Source organism: Sipha flava, unplaced genomic scaffold, assembly GCF_003268045.1.
Source record: "Sipha flava isolate LNK unplaced genomic scaffold, YSA_version1 236_pilon_pilon, whole genome shotgun sequence".
Lineage (NCBI taxonomy): Eukaryota > Metazoa > Arthropoda > Insecta > Hemiptera > Aphididae > Sipha > Sipha flava.
Genome location: NW_020272878.1, coordinates 220,142 through 243,959, shown reverse-complemented (window position 1 = coordinate 243,959; position 23,818 = coordinate 220,142). Strand labels below are relative to the sequence as shown.

The window sequence follows — 23,818 nt, the reverse complement described above, 5'->3', positions numbered from 1 at the left end:
ATTTCTATTTAATAAAAAATAGACAAAAACCTTATATTACTTTAGTGTTTTATAAGTTATAATATTGTAAATCGTATGTATAATGTGGTTATTTTGAAACTGCGTAAGTTATTTTTGTTTATATAAAATTACAAATTTTTGATTCTTTTATAAATTTATCGCCACTCCATTTTAAATTTTCTTTATATTTTGTGCTAACAAATGCATGACAACAGATATGTATGCACAACTTGCGAATAATAATATAGTTAAACTGAGAAACCAGAATAACTAAATTCTATACTTATATACAGTGGTTTTGTTTTCAAATTGTTGTTGGAGGGGGTGGTAATTTTTTTAAAAAATAAGTGATTTTATATAGGGCAGGACGAGCGGGGCCCTCGTCCCGCGCTTCGCGCTCTTACCACTGTTGGACAGTCCTTGCTTTCATAGATCATAGATACAATAAAAAAAAGGTAAATTGATGAGCAAATAAAAATATACATATATTTTTTTTTCCATGTAAAATTATTAATTATATAATTAATTTATTTACTTATATTGTTGTAAATGCAAGGTTCTATATTTGTTAAGACTATTTGCGCACGTTTGAGTTCCAATATGCAACTGACGCGCGATAGTGACATTTTAAACATTTATGGACCCCTAATTTTACTTTGCCCCGTAAATCATCAGGTCGGCCCTGATTTTATAATATAAAAAAACACATACAAGATATGAATTAATAATTATTATAAATTCAAATGAAGAGTTATTTTACAACCGCGTGTTATAAATTAGTGTTATCTTTCTTTGCACCTTTGTGTCAAAGCATTTATAACTATTGAAAATTTATTTCTTCTGGTGGGGAAAGAAAATTCTACGTAAGAAAAAAAAAAAAATGTTTATCTTGAACACGCGAAACGGCTGATTGATATGAAATATGAATATTATTTGTATTATAACTGACAACAATAATAACATGACAATATAGAACGTTTTTTAACGCTCCGTTCAACATCAATAACCTTGCTTCTACGATCTCTCGATGGTCGATGGTATAATACTTTTTTTCCGTGGTATCACAATAAGAAATAGAAGTTAAACAGTTTAATCTTAAACCTAGCTTAATCTCACTCCTTTATCCCCACCAAAAACGTGCAGAAAATGCTTATTTTTTCCAAATTCAAACGTCCCCCAAACAAAAGAAAACCAATCCAGGTTACGCCAATGATCCGCCGTTCTGGAACGTTGGCGATGTCTGCCGGTGGAATTTGGCGTGAGACCGCGCCCATATCGGTGGGTGGCCGGTGGCCGCGGTCCACCAGGTGGCAGTAGATGGAAGTCCACTAGGTGGCAGTAGGCGGAAGTCGCGGCGGCCGCGTGCTCTCGTCGCGGTAAAGTCGCCGGCGTCACGCACACGTGCTCTTCCAGTGCGAACCCGTCGTCCGCGGTCGTCAGTCGAAGCTGGTTCGCTCGCGCGTCACCGCCACAATGCTTTCGCGTTCCCTACGTCGTCAGTCGGTTTCCGCGAACGCCACGTGATCACTGTTGCTTCGCCCGTCGAAACTCGTTTACGTACAATACGCATTACCGCCGTCATTGGTTGCGTGATCGTTTGTCGTTCGACATTACACCACCGCTGTACATTTTTTCGTAAAAACAAAAAAAAAAAAAAACAATAATAAATAAGTACGTAGAATACTATAACGTTATTTCGAGAATCGTTCTCGGCAATTCACTAGGAATATTGTAATTCATGTAATATTCTCACTTCCCATTATTTTATTTTATTTTTATCCTCTGACAGGTTTTGTACAATTCATCGGTCAGGTTTTGCGGTCAACACGCATTTTCGTACTATACGAACACCTTACACTTATTAGTTTTTCCATAGCGAACCCAATATTCGATCACGATTATTATTATTTTTTTTCCGTTACTTTATTTGTTCGCTTTTCAATTACAATCGAAATCTAAAACCACGCATACCTACACTGGACCCGAACCAAAATATATTCGGGCTGAATTTTTCAGGTGTACCTGCTGCATTCATTGTAGTGTTCCCGAATGTCCGAATGTTCCATTGAATGTTCCCTTGAATGTTCCCGAATTTTCATTTCAGACTATTAATCTTATTCTAGTTTAATAGATTATAATACTATGTCGTGATTTTTGATTCCAATTTTGTTTTTCCACAACCACTACATTTTTTGGATCTTTCTTTTTCGAATTTTGAAGACATTTTCACAATTCTCAAACACACTTGGTGTATGTACAATTACAGGATTACTATAATACTTTCGACTACACAACGCAAAACTTATGTTAAATGGTTGTTAAATAACAGATAGTATCACATATTTTTTAACACTTTCGACGTTAAACTATACTAAAAAATACTTAAAACTAGGTAAACGTTCATTAACGATAATATCAAGTCACCATAACACCAAATGTGAAATTATTGATAAATAAACTCATATGTATAACTGAATCTATGTTTCTTTCGGTTCAGTCGGCCGGCCACTGCGGATCTAGTGTAAGAGCATCTTAAGTATAAAATCGATCGGCATTTATTATACAGTAGCAATATATATATATCAATACCTATAAATTTTATTCAATAAATAAATATTAAATATATTTCATTTCACGAATTTCCGTGTTGGATATTTGGTGTTAACCTTGATTTCTCTTGATTTACTTCTGAGGAGTGAGGTTTATAGATGACTTCTTGATTAGAAGTAATATGTTTCAAAAAAATTGTTTTTTTGAATGAACCCTTTTTGTTCCTATGTTTTTTTCACAGTGATGTGCTAAATAAATAATTTAAAAAACAAATGCGTATAGTATTGATGCATTTTGTAAAAATTCTCAATTAAGGCAATGGTGATGTTCGAACAGGTAGATGTAGGCTTTAAATCGTGTAAGGGTAATCGTGTTCTTGTGGTAATGTAAGGATAACGAAAACTTTTTGACGGGCTCCCTAGAGAAGGCTTTCGGAAGTTTTACTCCCTTGACATTTTACTTTTGTTAATTTTCAAGTATTATACAGATTCCAAACTGTAAAAGTGTTATATGGACGCTGCAGTACCGCTTGGTGTAAAATTAATGATTTAAAATAAAAAAAAAATTAAAAAAATCCAATCGTAACGCCTGTGAGACTGGTCCACTGGGACATAAATTTATTTTACGTTCACATGCAGCTGTCCAGTAACGTCTGCGCGCGTTTGAGTGCCACATGTTCCGTAAATTTTGTTTTTCATTTTGTATTAAATTTTCTTAACCATTTAAGGTTTACTCTGACGGGAGAACGATTTCCAACTATTTTATCGTTATCTTCGTGTTTAATGGAAAATGCGATGTTAGAAAGCGTAAACAAATTATACAATCAAAAAAAGCTTCAATACTTCGTGTCAGGCGTACGTGTCCAATAATTTTTGCAACAGCTTGTTTGTAAATGAAAAAATAAATTAAATTTTCATCTGACTGTGGTATTTCTAAGAGGACACGTTTTAGTTTTTTTTTTTTTTGGTCTAGCATTATTTTAACTATCATCGTAAATAGCTTGAGCTAGTTGCGTATTTTTCTTTCGCTGTCATATTGAACGATATTGAATTTGCGTCACGGGAGAAATTTTATTGTATTACAGTATTCCATTCCGAGAATATCATATTATATATGCAGGTATAACTTAGTACTTACTATAGTACTTGTTAGTAATATACCCTAGTACTTTTCTACGTGAAAAGACAATATATTCTTCACATGGTGACGTGTGTTAATACCGCAGTGCTTTTCTGGAAATGTAAGTTATTATTATTAATAATCATCTAGAAAAGACGAACGTTTTATAAAGAAATCGCACTGTTATGTGACTATTTAGTGTGATGCGGCCGTTGCTGGGAGTTAAAAGCGATTTTAACATCTCGCGATATATAACTATCCTTGGCCCCTCGAGATTTGGATATTTTTGAAAACTACTAGGTTTATACATATTAATTAAACTTTTAGATTATTCGTTCACGGTTCTTGCTCTTTAGTATTTTCCTCTGTATACCTCGGACGACTTTTATATTTTTTTGAAATTGAAGTATACCCTATTCATTTTGATTTTAAAATAAACCTCTATTTAATAAGTCTCAATATCATCGACTGTTTTACGCGCCGAATTATCAACACCATAATAATTGAGTTTATGAAAATAAATGGATGTGTCATATCATTCTCGTAATCAATTCTAAAAGGATAAGTTACATATTATATAATTCTTAGATATTTCAAATTGTTAATGTAACACGGTAACAATATAAACCCTTGTTTTTATAGTTATTACAATTTACTTATGAAGAATTCACTATAATGTTTTTCATTAAATTTTTATTAATTTTCACTATAATTATTCGTAGAAAAATATTTACAGGTGTAGGTTACAAAAATACGTATAGTTTTGAGAACATTGTTTTTAATGAAATAATTCATTATTTTGAATGTTATATTTATTAATTTTTTAAGTAATATTGATTAAAAGGGAAGATTTTTCTATTTTATTGAATTTGAAATTTTGTTGTAATTTGAATAAGAAAGTCATATAACATTGTTTTTTTTTATACATTTTAATGGTTTTAAATTTAAAAAGTTATGAATGTTTTCATATCCAGAATGAGGGGTCTATATAAACTGCTTTTATAACATATTAAATTCCAGAAAAATAAATTGTATAATTGAAGAAATGTTCCCGTTTGAGAAATAAAACTTGTATAGTCACAGAATACTCCTTAAAAGGTACCAACAATGAATATACTGTGAAACATAGACATATATACCGTTACATTTTCCACTAACCAGACTTTGAAAAAATACACTACAATTAACTCTGTATATTATAACATTATAACAATATTATAATATATGTATTTAAAAAATATAAAGTAATAGTATGTGTAATAGTATAAAGCTATGAATTTTTAAATTTTAGCTACCAATATTGGATAAGCATAATTATTTATGTGCAAATTAAACTAAAAATACTCATATATTTTATAATCTAGTGTTCTTTATATTTTTCAGTCTCTTTACCTAGTTTTAATAAAATCTGTATAAAGTTTTTGTACATCTCAAGATTTTATTGCTCTACTAGTTAATTTTTTTAATTTTTGAATCAAACCCAGGTAATGATTTTATTACAACCCACAAGTGTTTAATTATAAAATTATAAAATATAAGTAAAAAGTGTTGAAGTATATTAATTCAATGGTTTCATAATAATGTAAAAATGTATTTAATATGCGTAAGAATGAAAAGTAAAATTCACCAAAAAAATTTTTTTATGAATAAAACGTTATATTGCTAAACTAATAAGATGTATGCTTTTTATTATTCTTATTCTACTCATTCTAGAAAAATATCTTATTCACGATTAAATTGTCTCTATTAAATGTATATTTTCCTATGCGTACATATAAAATGATATACATATTATATTCTCATAAAAAAATAAATGTTTAAACTCAATTAATCGTTTGAATGACACTCATTATGCCTAAATGCTGTTCAGATAAGTATTTTAATATTTGCCATGAGTGTTTATGTGACATAGACATACGCTCATTACATACCGTATTTACTCGTTCTGCAATGTATGTCATTAAAATTAAATGTTGTATAACTGTCGAATGCGTGTTTACTTTAAATTTTAGTGTTATTTTTAATATTATTTATGTTTTACATTGTAGTTGAAATACAGATTCTGAAAATGTATTGTAAGTCTGGCGTGATGTTTTAAGGATAAATAAAATATTTTATACGCCCATCGTCTATTTATGTATAACATAAAACTAATATAGATAAAATCAAGGAGTTTACAGACATTTTTAATTTTAAATAAATATCATAAGTCATATTTCTAAAAAAATAAAAATGAAATATTTTTATGTTTAATATAATTTGATTGGATAGATCGATATTGTTCCCACTGAGTATGGATTAAGAAAATATCTTAACTTTCTCAAAACTATTAAAATTTATTCAAACTTAGTTTAATGATATATTTATAATACTTATTATTTAAAAAAAAAAAAAATCAAGCAAAAATGTAGAAGTCGTTTTTTGAAATATGATTCTGCAGTATAATAATTTGTAATTTAACAGTTTTCATAAAAAATTGATGAACTCTTAGTTCATATTATACTTATTTACACGTTTTATGTTAAATAGTTTTAAAGTGACTAAATTCAATTTTTTTTATATTAAAATTTTTATTCAATGTATACGTTTAATGTAAATTTATTGTTACAAAGTTTTTCCTAATTATTACTTCATTTTTTTTCCTAAAGTTATGGTTTTAAAATGTTGTTATTATATTTTTCTCATTATTTCAGTACTTAAACCTTCCAAGAAAACAAATATGTTGTGTGTGTGTGTAGTGTTAGTGTGTGAAAAACGAATAAATAAATAAAGTGTAGGTTTGAGTTTTCTTCGTAAAAAACACATAGAAATGAAAATTTCAAAATGGTTCTTATATGCAATTTTTTAGGTTTTCAAAATCAGATTGCATCACAAAAATTCCATTCATTCACTTGTCAAAAAATGATACTTGTATGGACCTTAAGAAGAAATATTATTGTATAAATAAACTGTAAACTACAAAATTAAACTGTTCGATATAAATAGTATACAAATATAATTATTTTGAAAAAAAAATAACCTTAATAGAGATAATATATAATTGTTGTACTACAAATATCTATCTACTATTAATTGATTATAGCTCAAACAAATAAAATTCTTTAATTATCCTTGCATATTTAATAATATATTACAATGTTTATTTGAGTAGTTTTTTATTTTGTGTATGTTATTAGTATTTAAAAACGATTTGAATCACTTAATAATTATTAATAATATTTTTCAACTTAATTTAGACTAAAAAGTATTTTACCACAAAACAGTTATTTGCGTTTTCGAATAATGCTGAGAAAATTATTTTATATTGATGTCCCCTATCCTTAATATGTCCTCGATTGTATGTGTGCCAGTTAGCGGGTATCTGTTAAATGTATAGCTATAGTAAATTCTTTATTTTAAAAGAACAATATTATCATAAATAACACTATATAATAACAATTATACATGGGTAGTTAGCCCAATTTAAATATGTGACTTGATATACTGATATGCTAATAATGAATAGCGGCTTTGATAGTGTTTTAATTGCCAACGGATAACAGGGAATGTACTCGTATTAGTAATTCTATTCTTCTATACCAATAACGTATTTGTAAATTATATTAAACGACATACGCTCGTTTACAATAACGATAATTATTTTAATTAATTTGTTTAATTTTTTATAAAACTCATAAACTCAATTTATTTCTACCGTAAAAATATTACGTTGTTAATGACAACCAAAATTACATTTGTGGATACATAAAAATTAATTTCAAATTAGGATTTTATTTTTTAAGTTATAAATTGTTGAATTGAAATATTAACATCTTCTAAAATTTAAATTTAACCAATCAAAGACAAGTATATAAAATTAGTTTAAAGATTTTTTTTTTTTTTTTTTTGAAAATCGGATATTTTAAATTATATAATAAATATATATATTTAAATTATGAAATTCCTATTTAATGATTTTTATGATAAATGATTGGTACGATAATACAAAACAATAATACTACCAATCAAATATAATTAATTTTAATTTAATATTTATACATTCATTTCACCACCACTTGAAGAATACCTAACAGTGTTTCCGTGTTGTGGCGGGACTACCACTAATATTTAAATAAATTAACAAGAAAAAGGTATTAACTGTGAAATTACTAATAATTTTTTTTTTTTTTAATTATTAAAACATCATAGATTAGATTTATTTTTTCATTTACAAAAAATAAATTTTATATTTTTAAATTTGCATCATTATTTTAATTTCCATTAGTTAAACTTATTATAAAGTTGTCGATTTCCATTTATTTAATAATTCATTTGGTGAGTTATTAAATTCTTACTATTCAATCTGTGTATACATAAAATGTATCGTAGTATCGTGGCTTATAAAAATATATATGTTGTTTATTGAAAATAGTATTTTGAAATTTATAATTATTTAAAAGATATATAAAATATAATATTATAAATATTTTAAAACAGAATTCCGGAGTGATAGATCTACTGATTATTGATACGGTGATATTTGTTTTATTTGGATCATATTTTCACATCATACTATTGGTATATTATATTATTAAGTTCAAAATCAATAATATATTATCAATTATTTCGTTCGTAAACGACTATGAGTGGTTTTCAAATTCACTAAAATTGTGAAGATTTCATTAAAAATAATTTATTACTTTTTTTTTTTCATTCAAAATTGTTTGGAAATCAATTAAGTATAAAACATTTATAAGTAACATTCTTTAGGTTTAATAGTTTAGATAAAAGTAAATCAAAGATAAAATAATTTTAATAAACTAAATTTTTTAAATAATGTATATTTAGAAAAAGATTAGTAGTTGGATACTAAAAATAAAAAATATTGCATTGTATTTTTTAAATAAATCATTTCATATTAGAACGTTAAGAATTAGATTATTTTTATTTGGATTTGATCCAAGTAAATAATCTAGGTTTTTGAACCTATTTCGGTTGAGTTGATCTTAATACTAATTAATTTTTTATTTAAAAACAATATATTTTTAAAAAAATTTTCCCTGGAAATATTTTATTACGAATATTGAAAATCACTTTCTATTTTACTAAATTTAATATTATAATTAATTATGAACTTAATAAATATTTAGTCTTATTGGAAATGTAATTTCGGAATTTTTTTTAAAATTGTTCGACTTGAGATATTTTGCTATCTCGTATCGGTCTTCTATGATAGTTAACCCAACTAATTATCATATTATATATAACTATTTTCACAAGTCAATTGTTACTGTGTTGTATAATATGCATCTAATTTCTACTAGCGTCCATTAAAAATTAATTAACGTTAAATTGTACAAACTATAGCTACAGAAACATTAATTTCCATTCAAGCAATTAGTTTCTCGAAAAATGTATTTTCTTCGTTTACTATATTTTTTAATCCAAATATTTTCTGTTATTTTGTGCCTATTACATCTCCACAAAATTTCACCCAACCATTATGAAAACTGTGAACGTTTAAAAACGTAGATCATATTTTGAAACATCACTATTTATTCTTGTGATTTTTGTCTAGCATCGTTTTCGTTGACTATACTACCAAGTTAACGCGATAATCATAAAAACTACCACTACAATCATCTCCGCCATCTTCACCTCAATCACCTAGAGTTTTCCATCGGAAAATTTGTAATGCGCCATCTTACGGGATGCGTATCGGACATTCCGAGGATTCCAAGGTAATAATCGTCCTCGAAATGCAGCGTCTTGTGCGTGCTTCGTCTCGTCCTTCGCGGCGTAACCGACACAAATTAGAGTTACTACTACTCTACACCTCGCCCCGTTCTATCGCGTCACTCGACACATGACAAATGGGGTCCTTTTCGCTGTATACCGTTTCACGGATTATTTCAGCTCAGCTGGCAGCAACACTTGTTTGCGGTCGCACAGTATATATACACAACCAGTGCTTCCGCCGTCTCCATTATACCGTTCCTCACCGCCATCCTTACAGTTACGTCCATGTTTTTCACACACTCGTGCCTGTCCCGCAACCCCTTTGAACATGTTATTCGTTATTAATTCTTGTGGTGTAAGCTTCATAAGAATGAAAAAAAAAGAAGAACATTAACGCGCCCCGCGTCGCACAGTCTCGCGATTTTCCTTTCTCGTACAGACCCGACACGCACGCAACCGGAGAGTTTCCCGATCATTTAACGGCCGATTTCAGATTTTTCTAGCCACACCCCTCATCAGATGGATTTGTATTGTACCACGCACATGCAGCGTAAACTGACGTATGTTTAATATATTACGCGTGCACAATATACCGTTGTTTCTTATCGACGTTTTCAACAACACGTCGGATACAGATAAAAAGCAGCACCTACGCAGAATTTTGACGTATACGCGTGAAATGATTTACACGACTAGCGCAGATTGTTTTTTCTCTCAGATGTCGACGCACGTTTCATGCCAGAAAATAATATCTAACGTTCCTCTAATATCACATCATACCACTGAGTGATTGTTCTCTTCCCTCTCTTTCTCTTACTCTCTTTCTTTTACTTTTTTTTTCTGAATATATTATATTTATACATTTGTTTTGTTGAATTTAGCTCTTAATTAATTCTCGCACATCGCAATACGTGCATTGTTACTACGCACATTGTAACTGCGAATAGAAACGCTGTGGATACCATGCTTATATTATTACGTGACTCTTCGGGGCAGTAATTATAATATTGGAACCGTTCAACACATCCACCTTAAGATTTGGTTAACAAATTTCGATGTGACTAAAATAGCATTTTGTTATACAGTACGAGCCCGTAGGGTAGTTTGTTATACATAAACCACTCAATTTACTCGAATTTGAAGATATAATGTTTAATTATTTCGATGTTTCATCTTTCGAAACTTCTCAATTGTTTTGTTAGCTTTTAATTTGTCATCGTTACTATATTACACATGCTAATATTATACATGATATATGTATTCACATACTTTTGACGAGTACTTTTATAAATATATAAATATTTATGTGTATATGTGTATGTTTATATTATTTACACTATACACATACAAATACATCTATATGGACTTGTCACATAAGCATGACTATAACAATCTGAATTATTATAATAAATTAAGGAACTAAATTTATACAACATTTAATAATACAAGTTCACGTTGTTCGTATTATATTAAATCTTTAATTATTCATGAATTTAATAACACTCTCGGCGAAATGGTGTATTTAAATTTCTATTGCGTGTACTTATGATTGTAACTTTAATTTAATAACTGTTACTTTATGTATATAATACCGTATACAATAACAATAGCTAAAATATATAATCTATCTGTTTCCTATAGTTCTAAACAAGAGCAAATATTATTTATCACCCGTGATTAATGTTTAAATTAGGTATTTTACTATTACATTTTAATTATATATTTATATGTACGTACCATAAACTTAGGAATTACCATGAAACTTATTTGTTTGTAATTCTATGTTTAATGAGATTTACTATGAAATCAAAAGTATTAACCAATGTATGTCTATAATATTTATAATTATAATTTTCAATTTATTTCATCATATTTAATGGAATTATTATTAGTAATCAAGAACCTCAAAACTATATAACTATTATACAAAATATGCTTTTATATTAAATAAATAGTTATCTTTTTACAAAGTTTGTGATTTAATTAATATTATTACTATTAATTAATTTTTTTTAAATATTTTAAGAAGATTTTGTTACTTTTTGATAATTATATACCTGATCTACCTAATATATTTTTAGTTTATATACTAAAATAACTGTTTGACATCATAAATATTATCTACTTACTACCTCTTACATGATAATTTAAAATTTTTTTATACATTTTAAGAACTATAAAAAATAATCGTATTATTATGTTATTTAATTATGAGGTATAAAATATTACATGATAATAATATAGTTTAACTACAAATTCTATAATTCCTTAATAATTATAGGATTCATGCCATATTAAATCTATGACAACATGCTAGAAACCAAGATTAATTGTAACGTTGTATATAACAATTGTTGAATTCTACAACTAGAAAAATACCATAATTATGTAATTTTCACTATATTCCGTAACTTTTTAGTTACACTTTATAAGTAAATTCTATAATTAAATTTCATGAAATTAGGAATTCACAGATAGTAAATTTATTTTTAAGTATATTGAAAAAATTATTAAAAAAATATCCTTGAACTTAACTATGAAATATTAAAAAACATTGAAACTATAGATATTATTTAATCGTTATAAATTTATATTTATGTCCTTTTATTTTTGAATTAAAGTTCTAATGACATATTCATTCCATAGAAAACTTGATTTATCCGGTGAATTCTTATTTTTTCACGATTTTCTTAGCTGACAATTTTATACTATTATACTTTTATAATGTAAATTAAAAGATTTTTTTTTTTTATATATATATAGCGTAAATATATTGATGAAAAACAAAAATAAATAAACATTAAATTAATAAAATGACGAGAACTAGGGTAGATAGATTTACAATATGCTAATAAATTTTACAATAAGAAAAATAATAACAGCTCATAATATATTTAAAGACGAATGTTAGTCTTAGACAACAAATCTATTATTTCGTCATCGCTCTTGTAAAATCCCTCAATTTCTCCCTTGTCTCTAGTTTGAGGAGATTCCTCCACAATGTGTCTGATAGTTAGTATTTGGCCGCAGTCACAATGGGGCTTTATTTTCCATGTATGTACGATGTAGTTGTAAGGTAGATTTTAGTGTAGAAAAATATGATTTATATTTAATATAGCATAATATTTTATATATATTATATGCGAATTATGTACCTAGGTTTATACTATTTCAAAACACTACATCAATATACATTTTTTATTGTATTCTATGTTTATAATCTAGAACTGTATATAAAAATCTATATTTCTTATGTCATTATTTTCAAAATCCAACCACTTCTACATTCAGCGCCCATAATAATAGTCATACCATACAATTTTACCTGCCCTTTAAATTAATGCTTTTATAAGAATTTATAAAAATGTTTATTATTACTACAATATAAACATTCCGTTATTATTTTTAAATAGTGTTTTATCATTTTAAAAGCCAACATTTTAGTATACTGATGTATGTATAGGAAAAATTATTTTTTTCAATAATTAATTTTATTTAATTTTAGTTTTGAAATTATTCAGCCATATTGCACTAATAAATAAATAATAAATGTGACTTTTGATTAGTAACAATAATAAATAATTAGTTTTCTGTTATTAAATTGCGAATTTTGGTATTGGGCAACATATTAAATTACCATAAAATTACAGAATTTATTAACTAACATTTCACTCACAGTTAAAATTCCTCAGCTAAGATTCAACAACAATATTTTTCTATTAAAAAACAAAATTTTTTCTAAAAATTAATTTCGTATGAATACAGGTATTATCGTAAATAATTGTGTAGCATAATATATAATATAATATATTGTAAGTAATATCACCAAATTTGTTTTTCAACGGATTTTCAATATACACAGTAATTTTTTTTTTTTTTAAAGAAAAACCTGCTAGTTCCGTAAAAAGTCGTTTCCAGATCTGCTACCGATGTTTTTGTATTTTTCTCAAGTGGTATTTTTACCATTTACGCATGGTAATCGAACCAAAATGAGCGTAAGGTTGGATGGGTTAAGTTGGAGTAGGTTAGACGGGTCGAATCTGATTAGGTTGGTTGGATGTCCGCCACTTGAAATATTACCTAATGAAAAATAAATTTGGTTGGATCTCGTTGCGTGCGCCTGTGGTCTCACGAAATAACCATTAAGTGTTTTTCGAACAGTTGACGTTGCCAACAGAGCAGAGACACTAACGTGTACGACGATGACGGTGTAACAGCAGTAGAAAAGAGTCGAAAGTCGAAAGCGCCGATTAAAAAAGGGCGTCCCTAAGCGCTGATACCAAATAACTAGTCGGGTGAAAATTTTTATTAATATTTTCAACACGGGTTCTCGATCGTGGCGTCGGCGGTCATCCGTCGGTGGTGCCACAGCGGGTGACGCCGGCGACGGATACGACGGTGGTGGTGGTAGTGAACGGCCACCGTCGTCGGCCACCATGAAGCTGGTGTCGCGGCTCCGGGGCGTGGAAAACCGGGACTGTGGCCACCAGCAATCGGTACCGCCACCCCCACCGTCCACGTTACCCGGTGGCCGGCGGTTGAGCGTCGCGGCTGCCCCGCAGCGTACTCCATCCGCGAACGTCACTGCGGTGACCGCCAGGGACCGGTCTAGGTCACTGTGCGTCGAACGGCTGGGCCTGGCCACGCTCCTACACCCGGCCGCTATACCAACCAGAGATCTCAACAGAAGGCGGGCCTCGTCCGCGTTGTAAGTATTTTCTGTTTATTTCGTTTTCGTTTATCGTTTTCTCGGACACAGCGTTGACTTATTTTGGTGAATTTTATAGGAATCCTAATAAACTGCTTTTTGGCTAACGATTAATCCTGTTCAATATTATTTCGCGTAATAGTAATCAAAATAATCATATTTTGGGTGTATTTGATTTAGCAACTTATAAGTATAAATCTAAAAATTAAAGCGTTTGTAAATTGTAAACAAAATTACATACATAAGTAAAATATTTAAATATATTAAATACTATTGAATTTTAAACTTTAAATCTAGTAGAATATATTTTAATTATTCTAATAGAGACTATATAAACAGTAAACAAATATACAGACAATTAGCCATTAGTATGAAGTATTAAAACCAAAATATTTCTATAATTCAACGATTGTAGTCTTAATTTCTGAATACTTTTAATGTAGATATTTTTCTATTATTAATTTATTTATTAAACTTAGTAAATGTTCCACTTTTTAGTAATAGAAAATGAAGTATTATTAGACTACTACATTATTTTCTTTAGAGAAAATAAATTAGTTTAATGATACATTATTATTTATTTTAATGCCATTAAAATGTAATCTTATAAATAAAAAAATTGTTTATGTTTAAATTACACGTTGGGTTAATGTAAGATTTTAATTTTATAATCACGATGTGCCAGATTTTTATATATCTTAATGTAGTATATCATTAAAGATGTTAATATCTGTTAAATTAAAATTATAATTCATAGTAGGTATACTTTATTATAACTGTATTATTGTTTCTGATTATTTATTTTGAACTGATTATTGTTGTAATCTGATATTGTCTGCATTGCATTATATTATATTATTATCATTAAATGGAATAAATCTTCAGTTGTTATTTGCATATTGAAATATTATATCTACCAAACATAGTTTATTACGTATAGTTTAATTTTTGTGTTTTTCGTGGGCTTACAAATTTTAGTAAATTATGTCAATTTGAAATATATTAACATATATTATATTTAAAATTCAGTTTAATTACTTATTATGACACTTGATTCAGTAATGTATATTTAAAATATTTATTAGATTCTTTACATTTCATTTTCCTGAATATCGTATACTGTATTATCCTACAACTATAATAAGAGTGTTAATTAAGGAAATCAATTTGAGTTAAAATTCCATGCATATCGTTAATTAAGATATAAGTCACAGTATAATAATAGTTGAAAACTAATATACTTAATACATTACTTTTCAAATAATTTTGAGAGAAGTCCTTTCTTAACTTCACTACAATTTACTCATATATATTATCACCGTTAGTACTTATAATCAGTGGCGTACCCAGGAATTTCCTATGAGGGAGAGAATGTAATCTGGTGGTGGAGTGCAAACTAAATCTAGGTAGGGATATAATAGTTCAACCTGGTACATTTTAATAAGATTTTTTCGTTACGTTCAAAATGCCATTTTTCTAACTTTTTTTTAATCATTATCTTAATAATTGTAACTTCAACTTAAAAGTACATTTTAATTTGCTACAAATTACTATTTTATTAATTTAATGTGACTATATTATACCACCAAAAGCTACAAGAGTAGCTAGAGTATCAAAAGTATACCTACTTATTTATAAGTATACAATCAAACATTTTATTGATTAAATTATTTTATTACTTTTAAATTACAAACAATTTAAAAAAAAAATACAAAACAATTGATAAAAAAATATATATAAACATTAAATTATTGTAGGCGAAAATTTAAAAGCCTAGCTTTTGTGTCAGTTCATTTAGAACATCATCAATCTTCAAGTGTATATTTTGATAGATATTCACCAAGGCTAATCTAATCAACTTACAATTTGAACATTTTAGGTTTTTTGGAAAAATATGATTCAATTTTTCCGTCCCGTTTTGACATCATAAAAAACTTTAACTGAATAAACAAATGTAAAATACTCAAATATGTAGATAAAATATACTTAATAATTTTCAGCAGAACACAATTTATACGATTAACTGATGAATATTTTTATACTACGTTTTTGGTGGTTAGTCAATAATATATAATATAAAAAAACGATAACAATATTGCTTCAATTGATTTATATTGTATAATCGTACAACCATAATTTATGTTTGATTGCCTATATTAATTTTCATGAAACAACGGCCATTAAATATACTAAACGTGCTTTATACTAAATAGTAAATATAGCACATAATATTGGGTATTTAAAAAATAACGTAGAATTTAAATCAGCTATAAATTAAATTTATTTTTTTTAAAAAAAAATTAACAAATAAATCATGTTCTTCAAGAAGTTAAGGTTTAACAGTGAAAAACAATATCAGGTATATGACTCTCTCTACTAGCCCTACAGGCAATTATTTTCTCCATAAAATTTACCATCACTCAATCACACATTGCTTCATCAAGTTTATTGTAAGATTTAAATCGTGTGTTCTTTTTGAGACACCTATAGAATAAAATAATAATATTACGTTATATGAAATTAGGTATGTAGGTATTATTACAAAAAAACATATTAGTTAATCCCACAGGAAACAAACTCAATGGGGGGGATATAACCTCTAACCTCCCCCTCTAAGCACGCCACTGCTTATAATAAAAGTTTATTAGAAATTTTATTGTAATACTTAAGTTCAATTTTAAAGCTAATAAGCTAGTCAGAGAAATTTAATTAACTTGCTTATTCAATAGTTATATTTATAAGTTTTTTTCAGAAGATTGTTTCCAACCCAACTTAAAAATTTTACTACTACTATTTTAATTTGATACTCAGAATTACCTACAAAAAAAGTAAAATATGCTATTTTAAGACTGATTCATCTGTCCTTCGTTTAAGCTTCATTCTGGTCTTCTGTTTTTCGATACTAAAAGTTAACTTATTTCCAATATTTAAGAACATTTATATTTTATTATTATTCTCTACCTCACCAACTATTGTATTTTGGTATTTTTGAGTGTCCATAAAAAAAAGTCTTAAAAATAGTTGGACGTTTCATACTTAAAATAAATCTCAACAGAAAACCAAAACATACATTAAAATTATTTTATACTACTAAGAGTATGGTAAACATATTAATCATATATTTTCTAGTCAATATTTATGATAATAAACTTTATTTAAACATTAACATATACTTTTTATAATAACGTAAGATAATTCTTTTATTTTATTAATGTGAATTTAATATAATTTTATTAAACATAATTTATAAATATCTAGTTCACATAAATTCTAATAATAATATTCGTTTTTGAAAAATATTTTTACTTAAAAATAATGTAACACATTCTATAATAATAACTGGTTGAATCAATAACAGTAAATAAAGGTATAAAAACCATTTACGTTAAAAAATAATGACACAGTTGCAGCGAATCTACTTTATATTTATTACTGAAATCAAAGGCGGAATCCATATTTTATCTACTTCTTTTTTTTTTTTAATTCATATTAATGTGAATACTTATGAATTTTTTCGAGTACATAAAATTATATATTTTACGATATTAATTCATGTAGAAAATTTGAATTTATCTATCCATTTGTGTTATAAAAGTGCATATAAGCGTTAACATTCATCCATTCAAGTGCTTGGATATTTTCTTTTGAACGCTCGATTTTATAATTCGAAATTTGCAACATGTGCAAATATCATGAGGATTTAAAAATCTTGAGATATTTATGAAAACTGATAGCTTTTTCATCGTAATCTAAGCGTGTTCGAATAAAATATTGTTTTAAATATAATTTAAAACATTATTGTTTAAGACTTAATGAACACGGTACACTGATTTATTCGTTTTTGGTTGATGCCTATTTTGTTTTGATTGATTATTATATTAGTATAATTTACGGACTAATCCTTAGTTATATAAATTAAATGGTTATTTTTATTTATTTATTTTCGAAAATTTAATGTTATTGATTTTTCTAGTAGTAAGAACTGTATGGTATTTCATAACTTTCAGGAGCTTGTTGGAAATATATTTTATTTTCAACATTAGCAAGTTAATTATAATGTTGTTCATCCGAAGGAATAAAACTATCGTAAAAGTTTTATCCCAATAGTTCAACATTTATTAATTAAATTACATTGAACGTTATCCCCATTTGGTTAGATTTGAATTTCTAAAATATTAATTTTGATTATTAATATTTCTATTTTTGATGTATTTTGACTCATTAGTCTGCAGAACGAATTTATAAAACGTTAATTGATAAGAAGGACATATTTAGTGCCCAAAATTACATGATTATCTTTTGAATAAAAATTAAATTATATAGTCGATCTAAATCGTCTTTAAAATTAATTAATTATATTATCATATTTTTATTGAATGAAATTATAGAATAAACAAAAAATAATAAATAAATAAAATTAAGTTTTCATTTGAAAAAATAATTGCTTTCGTTAGCTATAAATTCAGATAAAACAATCTTAGGAATATCTGTTGATAAAATATTTTATGTTAATACATGGTATGTTAATAAACATCCAGTATTTTTATTTAGCATTAAAACAATATACATTTTAGATTATTTAGATTAAATATTACTTTTATTTCATGTAGTTAATGTTAAGGACTAACCAGTATTTCTTAGGTTGCATGTAAACTCCGCCATAAGCAGCGGCGGATTAGCTAAATATTTCGGCCCGGAAAATTACCGTAAGACCGGCACACCATCCAATAATAATAATTTTCCATAAAAGTCTCATTTATTCATGGATTAATTGCTCGTAGAACTGTTTACATCACGTTTACACTAGATTTTTATCACAATTTTACAATTAAATATAATATACTTAAATAAATTATTTTTAATTCAAGTACATCGGCCCAGTATTATAATATGACTACCGGCCCACCGGGAACTTTCCGGTATCCCGGCGGGCTAATCCGCCGCTGGCCATAAGTACCTGTTTTACTGTTTTTTTACTTTTATAAAATTAATTTCTCAGATGACTATGAAAGGATTCACAGGCAAAACACAATAAAACTGGCGGAGTTTACAATCGTCCATTTCTTAATAAGTTAATAATATAAATCAGTGTTATTGAGAACATTTGCATTCAATTATATGTATAACCTAATTAGTAAAATTTTATGTTGGGATAATTCATGCAAAATATTTTGGTTTTATGTTGTTAAAGAAAAGTATAATTTGTTCCTTGTATTCTGTAGATATAACAAGGAAAAAACAATGTTTGAGAGTTAACCATGAACACCGTTTTAATGGTGTCTTATTAAAGTTTAATGATAAAAAGAACTTTTTGGATAAATTATTTTATAACTATTAGCTATTAACTCATATTTTCATTGTTTTTAAAACTATAAATATTCAAAGAAGACAGTTTTAAATATCAAAAATTAGTTTAGTTATAAACATCTTCTGAAATGTGGCAGCCCATGATGGTGTGAAATGTATTTGTTTCTCGTTCGAAGATTTTGATGTATGCGTATGAATTTTTATTTTAAAGTGAAATTTAATTTTGCAGAGACCTTGAACAAAAAATGTACGAAGGTACTTTTACATTCGGGTTTAGCAGTCAGTTTTTTGGGGTAATTCACTCAGCACACATTGATAATAATTTTACAGTGGCGTGGTAGACTCAGCGCTTATAATATAAATGCTTATATAAATAATAATATTACGTGTACGTAAAATACCATATCCTATTTTAGTTATAAATTATATAACATAAGCTGTGGCACACATTAAACTATCTGATAATCAATAGAAATCCAAGAAATATGATTTTGTGATGCGATGCCAATACTAACTCTTGGTTTTATTGATAATTTAAAAATAATATAATTTAACGTTTCTTAAAGCCGATTAATTAATATCATTCCGATCTCAGCGTCACATATAAAATTAATTATAGGTTTAACGAATTAATTAGAATTACGAAAAATGTTTTATCTACCTACCATGAGTGAACTTATAACACTCATAGTTTTTCATTGAAAATTATTTAATTTTTGAATTGAGGTCAGATCTCGGGTCATAAGTAGCTAGTATAATGTACTATTACACAATAACTTAAATGACTACATTAAAGCATATATTATAAACATTTTTCTAGTAATTAATTCCAAAATACTCATGAGAACATGCTGAATATTATTTAATTTTTAATAGAAACTTCGATAATTTTTGTATTTATTTATGACTAACCAAAGTATCAGTTATTGCAAATAAATAATACAGTTCAAATATAAAAATTATTATGCTAAATGTATTAGATATATCTCAGTGTTCTGATTAATATGTAATTAAACTAATATAAAATAAAGAAAATAATTGTTCAGATGTAAGGGATCCTTAGAGTTCTGATTTGTGCGTGTACCCATACATTTCATATTTTTATAATGAACTACGAATAAAAATAAAAAAATAAACTAATTGTGTGATAACAGTTTTTGGAATTATTACATATTACGTTACCACATATACATTATATATATATATTTTATATTTTAACAATCTGGTACAAAATAAGAAATTTCAAGTGTTAATTGCAGCTAGAAAATTAAAATAAATTATTATTATTATTAAGAAAAAATCAATACACACTACAATGTCCATTTTTGTCATGATTATAATCAATAAAAAAAATACATTTTGTCTTAATTTATTTTGTTTATTTTAGATTTAATATTAAAATGTGTTAAAAAAAATATGGGTTTTGCCCGTGAACCTTTGACGTAAATATATATGGCCCGTTGGTAATTTGAGTTTGAGACCACTATTTTAGTAAAATTTCAAGTGCAGTCAATGGCGTCAAATATATTACCACGGATAAAATACAAATATATATCTTTCAACGATCGAAAATTATGAAAAATATTAATTGAAAGTAACTTTTTACTTTTTAGGTCTTCGTCTAATGATCTCATATCTCGGCGTGGAGTGTTTAGCAGACGTCATTATGGATCCGTTGAGTTGGTGAGTAACGTATATTTTTTTGATAATAGTTGTTCGCCGAAAAGATCTCTTAGTATCAGTAGCGGCTCGTGGGGTTTATTAAAGGTGGGGCACAAATATTTCCTTTTTTTCCACTATGACAACTTTGAACTTACCATCAGTTCCTGTTGATTTTTATAATTAAAATAAATTACATTTTTTGATACCTTTGATGCCAAAACCTTATACACTTATAAAGTATCTTGTACAACAATTAATTTTAAAAAAAATGTTGGTTTGAATATAATTATTATACCGTTATAATATGTAATAGAATATAATTATAATTTTTTATTTTTTTATTTTTATTAGCCTTCAGTCAAAGACTATTATGGTTCAATAATTATAAATTTTAACACAATATTATGCAGTAGTTATATTTTTGTATTCCAAATTGATTCGTCTGTCTTTTTTCTTCATAAATACTTTGATGACTTCTTCATTAAAATTTGGTATTTGATTCACCATTTTCTTTTCAATCGATAACATCGCTAATGCTATTAATCGCTCTTCTGCCATATTATTTCGAAGTAATGTTTTTATCCTCTTCAATGTCGAAAATGATCTTTCTGCTTCTGCAGATGTTATAGATATTGTTGCTATAATACGTATAAGTTTAAATTTTCTGAAAATATATGTTTCAAGTTGTTATCAATAATAAACTGTAGTAAATTAACAGCACCTATTATGCTATGAAAATTTGTTCGTTTATATATAAGTTCCAATTCATTTTGCAGTTAATTTTTGTTTAAAAAATGGTAAGCTTCAAATATTTCATCAACATATGTTTGTGGAAAACTTTTTTCATATAAAGGAAATTTAGTGGACATAAATAATAAAGACGCGTTTAAATGAGCTTTATATTCAAACCTATCTTTAACGCAGACAATAAGAAAATCACAGACTTCTTTTGCAACAAAAATTCTAGAAAGTAGTGTATCATCATCACGTTTTCTTTTTTGTCTACATTAAGTTACTTCACCTGGCATTTCATTTTGAAAATTATCGAAATTATCGAAATTTCGTTTTTCTTTTTAAATATTTTCTTCAAATCGAGAAATGGCTTTTTTCACCTCAATAGAGTCAATTTTCCGTTTTTGCAACTGGTAATATAATATATCTACATGTGGCATTAAATAATGAAAAACATTTAACCAAAACGTTTCAAACCAAAAAATTTTTCATCATTTAACATTTTACGTATAATAGCGCACGCTTGATTAATTGCAATATTTTGATTAAATGTATTTTCGTTCTCTTCCATACATTCTACTAATAACTCACGATTTTCGTAAACAATATTAACAATACGGCTTTTGAAGTTTCATCTAGTATTCATTGTTCGAGGGATTCTATGGTTAACAACTTTATCCAAAACGGCAACTCTTTGCGGAGAATTAGAAAAAAAAATAGTTACGTCAGTCAAGTTGGAAAAAAAAATTCTTACTTCACGGTTGTGCATTGTAGCTTGACTTAAGATTAAATTTAACTGGTGGGTATAACAATGAACAAGGTGTGCATTTTTATATTCATCTTTTATGAGTTTTTGAACGCCGGAAAGTCGACCACTCATCACAGCAGCTCCATCATAACTTTACGAGATTAATTTGTCGTGGTTTTCTGTTACATCTTTTAAGTTATATTTTATGCACTCTGATAGTGATTTTGCTTCATGTCCAGATGGATTAAAAAATCTCCAAAATCTCTCAACTGGCGTACCATTGGATAAAATATAACGAAATATTATGGACATTTGAAATTGTGCTGATACATCTGTTGTTTTGTCAGATATAACAGAAAAGGAATCGGCGTGTTTTATTTCATTTTTAATATTTTGTCGAATAACAAATAGTGTACATTTCAACATTTCATTTTGAATTATTTTAGAAAGGCCTTTAAATACTGTGAATTGCTCAAGGTGTAATTTTAAATTATTATCTAATTCAGAACTAAAATTAATAAGTTCGCGAAATATTCTTGGATTTTCAGAATCTGACTTCTCTTTATGCCCTCGAAGAGCAAGTTCAAATGCACCCCAAAATTTGATACAATCAATAAGTTTAGATAAAATATATTGGTTGTTAGTTACAGTTTCATTATGTTTTTGTATACTAAGACTAAGTGCATTTGAAAATTCTTTCCTTATATCTTGTATATCCAAAAGTTTAAGATTTAAATGTGCATTTATATGTGAACTTGATTTTATGTGTGTACCAATTTCATCATTCAAATGAGCTAAATCATTTATTCCGTTTTGTAACCAATTTTTATCACCAGAAGTACGACAAAAAAGTATTTAAGAAAAACAAAACAAACGGTTCGTTTTAGAACAACTACATAACCAATCATGTTTTGAATAAACGCCTGTATTAAAACTTCTTTTAAATTCTGTGGATTTTGTTTTTTTAATTTGTATTATATTTAAATTTGGCATTGTCCTACCTTCTTTTTTTATTTCAATATTTTTCTCAAGAGGTAAACTTGAAAAGTTGATCTCAGTAAATGCTCGACCGTAATATATGTACCCATGTTGAAAAATAATAAAAATATTTAATAAATTAGGTATTAATCACTATAGACTATGCCATCATACACTAAATAGTAAAAATACTTATTTTATAAACTTATAGAAAAGCGCACCGACAAATGACAGAACAAAAGTATAAAACATTTAATAAAATAAACAAAGAACACTGAACAGAATGATTAGAATGA

The 23,818-nt window shown here is 27.1% G+C and overlaps 1 protein-coding gene across 2 annotated transcripts in view; it reads left to right on the top strand.

Annotated features, from left to right (window-relative positions):
- Nucleotides 1–1,399: 1,399 nt before the first annotated feature.
- The window catches only part of LOC112683863 (GTPase-activating Rap/Ran-GAP domain-like protein 3), a 196,706-nt gene continuing 174,287 nt past the window's right edge, over nucleotides 1,400–23,818 (top strand). For both annotated transcript variants that reach the window (XR_003148622.1, XM_025555048.1), the window contains exons 1-3: nucleotides 1,400–1,671; nucleotides 13,549–14,095; nucleotides 21,016–21,085. Coding sequence is in view for 1 of the 2 variants with exons in the window: in XM_025555048.1 (XP_025410833.1) it covers nucleotides 13,824–14,095; nucleotides 21,016–21,085 (342 nt within the window). In the remaining variant the exon portion in view is untranslated. The remainder of the gene's footprint in view (nucleotides 1,672–13,548; nucleotides 14,096–21,015; nucleotides 21,086–23,818) is intronic.